General features: G+C 44.1%; 1 protein-coding gene across 2 annotated transcripts; it reads right to left on the reverse strand.

The window, feature by feature from the left end:
- Nucleotides 1-19: 19 nt before the first annotated feature.
- Nucleotides 20-5,647, reverse strand: slc26a1 (solute carrier family 26 member 1). 2 transcript variants are annotated; one of them, XM_037265976.1, is made up of 8 exons: nucleotides 5,528-5,647; nucleotides 2,811-3,273; nucleotides 2,558-2,746; nucleotides 2,232-2,478; nucleotides 1,930-2,161; nucleotides 1,665-1,848; nucleotides 1,304-1,591; nucleotides 20-1,213 (listed from the first exon to the last, which is right to left on the reverse strand). In XM_037265976.1, exons 2-8 carry the CDS (start codon nucleotides 3,195-3,197, stop codon nucleotides 635-637), a joined length of 2,106 nt encoding a protein of 701 aa, XP_037121871.1. In that variant the 5' UTR covers nucleotides 3,198-3,273; nucleotides 5,528-5,647; the 3' UTR covers nucleotides 20-634. The 2 variants fall into 2 exon arrangements, with proteins under 2 accessions (XP_037121871.1, XP_037121872.1); XM_037265977.1 differs by lacking the exon at nucleotides 5,528-5,647 and adding an exon at nucleotides 4,860-4,995.
- Nucleotides 5,648-6,051: the final 404 nt, after the last annotated feature.

The raw sequence follows: 6,051 nt of genomic DNA on the forward strand, positions 1-6,051 counted from the left end.
ACAAAAAGAGAAGTAGAAGTGTTAGTAAAAAATATATTTTTATTGAATAACAGGCTCCTCAACAGTGTATAGTTGACATAATGCCTCGACAGTTGTGACAAACATGACGTATTCGTACCAGTTCACAGAAGAACATTCATTTCAAACCGTTTTTAAATGCAATCACCACTGATTTGTTCTGCCCATTCCAAAAGTGGAGCTTTACAACAGTATTTTGCATTTAGATTTGCTTTGATCGTTATTTTTGTCTTTCTCTTACAATTTCTTACATTTTTTACACTGCAACAACATGACCTGATTACACCGCAAGCATTCTTTATATCTCCAATCTGATATACCACATTCAGAATGTGCTTAGTTTAGCTCACAAGTGATAAGGACGGTGGTCAAAAAGTATTTTATCAAAGTGCTCCATCCTAAAAGAGGAACTTAAGGCAACAATGTGTTCATAAAATTGGACTGATAGTGAATGATTGGCCGACAGGTTTGTTTTGCTTTGGTCTTGCTCATTTTTATCTTCTCCTACAAATGCAGACAGTTGCGAATGAACAGAACATTGCGTGATGCAACAAATATGACAGGGTAGTAATTTTATCTTACAACTTGTCGACCATACATTTCTTTTGTCTTTGCTCTACAGAGCAGAGTCTTCCGTGCTTTTGTCCGGCTGCTGTATGTTTGTGTGTAGGACGGCGTGATGCACCGTGTGGAACAGCATTTTGTTCATGTCTTTGCCACCTTTCCCAAAGAAGTGTCCCTTCTGCAAAGTATCAATGATGGAGGCGTTACAGCAGGCGAGGACCACTTCCACACCGATCTGCTTGAACTCCTTCAGCAGCCCCTTAAAAGCAGCCATGCCGGCGGAGTCTATAAAGGGGATGGCGGAGCAGTCCACAATGATGGTGTGGAAGTCCAGCTCCAAACCTTGCAAGAGTGCCACCACAACATCTCCATGATTAGCGTCCCCGTTTGTCTGGGCTTGCGTCAAGGACATCTTTTTGGCTTTCTTCTCTGCCTTTTTCCTTCTGGTCATTTCCAAGAAAGGCGTCACCCCAACAGCTTGGTAGAGAGCTTTCAGGAAGGTGTCCTTGTTGGCGTAGTAGAGAGGCGCCTGGAAGCGGAAGACTCGGACTCGGTTTGGCGGAACCAGGTTTTGGTATTCCTCCACGTCCTCGTATAGATCGGAGTCGCCGGCTCGGCCCAGGAGAGAGACCTGATGTTAGACGAGGGATAAGGTCAGGGAATGGAAAAGTCTCGTAGATTGATGTCAATATACAAAGAGTTCTCCAGTTCTGTCACTCACCTTGGGGTTTTGGGTCTTATAGATAACGCAGATCATCGAGAAGGTGATGCCAACAACGAGGCCGAGCTCGACCCTGATAAGAGCTGTGGCCGACACGGTAACCAACCAAACCACGGCATCGTTACGGCTGGCTCGCCACTTAGCAGGGAAGTCCTTAAACTTCCTGAGTGCCCCGCGAAGGCTGACGATAATAATACAGGCAAGGACGCACTTCTGGAGAGCGTGGAAGAAAGGCGCGAAGAAGAGCAAGACGAGCAGGATGACCAAGGCGCTGATCAGACTTGATACCTGAAACACAAGGACGTCTTTTACTATATTCCACAAAAACTATGATCGGTATTTCTTCCAGTTTGGACTTCACCTGTGTTTGACAGCCCGTTGAGTCCTTCACCATAGTTTTTGCTAACGCCGCGCTAGTGGTGAAGCAATGGAAGAAGGACGGAATGATGTTACAGCAGCCGATGGCAAACATCTCTTGGTTGGGACGGACCGTGTAGCCGTTCTTCTTGGCAAACATCTCGGACAGTGACACGGTAAAGGCAAAGCTAGGAGATAAAATGACATTTTTGTTGACTAATCACTACTAGCTAGCTAGGTGCTACATCTTTACGTTGTTTAAAAACTACCTGATGACCGCTAGAGGAATGGCGTCCAGTGCTACTCTTGACATCAGACTAAGGCTGGGCACTTGAGGAGGGATGAAGCCAGTGGGGATATGACCAGAAACACTGGTGCCGTATTGATGGTTGAGATCTCCAAAATGACTGGCCAACGTGGCTCCGGCAACCACGACCAGTTCAGTTGGCAGAGGGATCTTCAAACGATCCTTGTAGCGTTCCTGGATCTCTTTCCCTGCCACTACAGAACCCCCAAAACCCAAATTTAGTGACTACCTTATCTCACATTGTGAGTTCTGGTCCATATTTACCCAATACGATGATACAGATGGCACTGGTGATAAGATCACACATGTTGGTCTTGTGAATGTTGGCAAAGATGTTGAACCAGGTTACGACGACAGTTCCGTAGCCCTGATGGCGAGGGATCTTCAGACCCAAGAGGTATTTGGCTTGGACAGTCAGGATAGTAAACGACGCTCCTGTGGCAAAACCGTCCAACATGGGAGCCGAAAGATAGACGGAGACGAAGCCCAGCCGAAACACAGCCATCAGAACCTGTGGCGGGGATTGTCAGACCTGCTGATTAGGAAAACTAAAATCTTGGAGGGTGGAAATCATGAAGGTGGTTCTTTACCTGGTAGATACCAGCCAGGAGCGTAAGAGCCGCGGCTACGCTAATTGCGTAACACTCCTTCCCACACTGCACACCCATAATTTCTACAGTGTGAGTTGTGAGGTTGATGAAAGAACCGTTGAACTCTGGAACACCGGGAGAATCCTCGTTGAGGTCGAATCCAGCGAGGAACACTTCTCTGTAGACCACCTGAGGATAAAGTTTGGATAAGGATTCGGTTTGAAGTACATCTTTTGTGACAACTGCAGCTCACCTGTCCAACCATGAGACTCATCAGGCTAAAGATGCCGACAGAAACATGTCTGGATGTCCCCATGAGAAAATAAATGATGTTGGCATAAAATGACGTATACAATCCATAGATGGGTTCTACTCCAGCCAGCAGGCAGTAGGCGATGGCCTGCGGTACCAAGATGATCCCCACGATCAAGCCGGACATGGCGTCGCCCCAAACATACTCTCGCAGTTTGTACTTGGGCAGCCAGCGCACCACAGGGAAGAAGCCCGACAAAGTGGAGCGGACTCGGGTCGCAGAGCAGCTCAGACTCCGCTGCAGCTTGGACTTGAGGACGGAAAGTGTGGGCTCTGCGTGATGAGCCTTCCGCTCCAACAAAGATGGTGTCGAGCTGACCTCCTCCATGGTCTCAGATGGAGAGAGTGTGTGGCAAATGAAGAGAAGGGCGGAGGGGTCGATGACGGGGTGGTCTGCAGTGCTCCTTGGAGATCCAGAGAAAAAGGCACATACATGTTGAACTACTCACCCATGACCCCAATTCTCTTATTTATCCCCTAGATAACCTTAGTAACCCCGCCCCCCATGTATTTCCTACAGGTGAAAATCCATGACATAGAGAAACTATGTTTTGCAGTGATGTGAAAACGAAGCTTCAAATTTGCTTCATGAACCACTTGTATTTTTTGACTCCTCTAGATCAAACTGTTGGTTTAAATCAGGGGTCTCAAACTCCAGTCCTCGGGGGCCGCATTCCTACATGTTTCCCACGTTTCCCTCATTAAACACACCTGATTCAAATGATCAGTTCATCCTCACGTTCTGCAGGAGCCTGAGAATTGAATCAGGTGTGTTTAACGAGGGAAACTTGGAAAACATGTAGGAATGCGGCCCCCGAGGACTGGAGTTTGAGACCCCTGGTTTAAATAAAGTGGCTAAAGAAATTATATCTTAGTGACCCCGAGTACAACCTGACTTCAGGAAAACTATAATTCAGCCAAAAACTGTTTTTGTCTCAAAGTTGCCACCAAGTTTCAGGAGCAAAGAATGATACAATGTCCCAGTAGCTGTAAAACACTAAATGTCATCCATTATCGACCTCATCACAAGAGTCCTACGCGGCATGTTTTGAAGCCGTTAAAGACCGATAAACCGCTGAGGTAGTCAGTAATAAACTACTATCACGTCTATTTGTCATTTTGTATTAGCTCACATTAATGTTGATGTATGAGACGTGACAATCGTGGAAAATAAATTTCTTTCCTGGGTTCCTCATGTTGTCTAATCCTAAAAGAAGCCATCTTGACTTGAAAGGGAAAAACAAGACATAGGAGATAAGTTGTTTGCTTTGTGATCTGACACAATCAATGTAGAAAAGTTCACCCACAGAGCCAGAAGACTATCAATAAATTACAGTTGCAGCTAAACTTGGACTTTCTTACTTATTAGAAAAGAACCTGATAAATGGTTGAGCATGGGAGAAGACACCCTGATGATCTTTTGTAAGTGGTGCCAAGATTGATCACTGCGTCAAAAAGACTAAAACAATGGGTCAACTCTGTTCTTTGACTGTGTCCAATCAGTGTGTACCACTTTTCATCATGTGGTACAAAGGACCCGAGTAATGCTAAGAATTTTGTGGACAGGGCTTATCCTCATGTACGATATTTCAAGTCAACATTTGAAAACAACAAAAGATTTATTTACATGAGGTTCAAATATTTTAATGGTATAATTATCGAGTTTCTCCAAAAACGGATAAATGAATGAATAACGCAAAGGAAGAATGAAAATTCTTATTTTAAATGGATCCAGTAAATTCCCTTCAAAACATTTCCGTAATTAAATTATTTTAATCTAATTTATTTGGAATTTATTTCACGGTTGTTTAGTATAATGTCCATCCACGTTTTCCCAAGCAAATGCTATTTCTCAGATAATGTTTTTTTTTTTGCTTGGATTAATTTCCTCTCTCTGTATCCATCGACTGATATGTTACTAAAAAATTATAAACCAATGAAAACATTTCAACAAAAGTCCATTAAATTGCATTTCTGCATTTGTACTCACCTGGAGAAGTCGAACCGCAAAACACAGTCTGATGTGACGACTAAGTCATCTGTATTTACAACGTGTAACAGCTTCAGATAGTGAGCTAAGCGCAGCCCTCTGAGCAAACATTTTCTACTGGCTTGGTCACTTAAAGTGGGCGTGGCTTATCCTCATTTGCATTAAGTATTAACATTTCTAAAGAAGATATACCGAGTCAATATTTGTCCAACCATGTTTTCAACACACACTGACACATTGATGACATCAAGTTAATATGTTTGGCCAATCATCTGTGTTCCCTCCTGAATACATTACATGTTACAAAGAAAGGCCCCATTGTCAGCATTTGAGCTAATCCTGTCATCGCATTCCTCATGTCAGTCTTGGTAAAATTATTCATCATGTCAGACTCATCAAGCATAAAATTCCACATCTAATAATAATCCTCTTCACGGCAGATTGAAGATAGTCAAGGGGAGGAGATGTTCCATCCTAAATACACGGGAATGCTACACTTAGAAAAATAGATGTGGCAAAGTTTCTGATGAATGTTCCTCCTTCATCCACTGACAAACCACCACAAGATGAGAAGATCAGCTCATCACATTGTGTCAACCATCAATGTTTCTTTCAGAGTTTACACCTGCCGAGTGGATCGTTAGGAAGTGGCAAGAGGGAGGACTCACCCTGAGAGGAGCTTGAATGGCACGTGGGGGGCATTGGGTCTCCTCCCGTGTTGTTATTCCATCCGACATCTTTTCATCTCATTCAAGATTCTTCCTGCTTCCGACTGCAAAGCATGATGGGAGCCGTCACCCCCCCTGACTTGTTCCCATATGCCGTCTAGAGCAGAGCGAGAGGGGGAGGGGAGAGAAGAGGAGGAGGGAGTGCAGGAGAGGATGGTTGCCATGGTGACAGGCGAGCGGATTGCTACGTTTGTTTTGAAAGCTTCAGTTTGCTGCTTTTCAATGATGTCTTTGAGTCGGGGTTGAATAAAAGAGACTCTGCAAACCCGTACTTGCAATTGCTCCAACAGCCAAATGTCCTGATTTCAGCAAGACAAAAAATAGGGGGGGGTTAAGTGTGCTATGCATATTTTTTGTTCTTTGGCGTGTTTTTACAAAAACATGATATTCCCTACTGGGGAAAACAAATGTGAAACATTATCTACTTAAGCAGAAAGGAAGCAAATATTGGTTCAACTATTGAC

This window comes from Syngnathus acus, chromosome 12 (assembly GCF_901709675.1).
Source record: "Syngnathus acus chromosome 12, fSynAcu1.2, whole genome shotgun sequence".
NCBI classification, from domain to species: Eukaryota; Metazoa; Chordata; class Actinopteri; order Syngnathiformes; family Syngnathidae; genus Syngnathus; species Syngnathus acus.

What these genes read in the sequence shown, in the direction of transcription:
- slc26a1 (XM_037265976.1), bottom strand. Translation starts at nt 3,197, where the DNA reads ATGGAGGAGGTCAGCTCGACACCATCTTTGTTGGAGCGGAAGGCTCAT. An exon ending in TCCTGGCTGGTATCTACCAG is followed by an intron (nt 2,479 to 2,557) that starts GTAAAGAACCAC and finishes TCCCCGCCACAG; the next exon opens with GTTCTGATGGCTGTGTTTCG. An exon ending in ATAAGACCCAAAACCCCAAG is followed by an intron (nt 1,214 to 1,303) that starts GTGAGTGACAGA and finishes GTCTAACATCAG; the next exon opens with GTCTCTCTCCTGGGCCGAGC.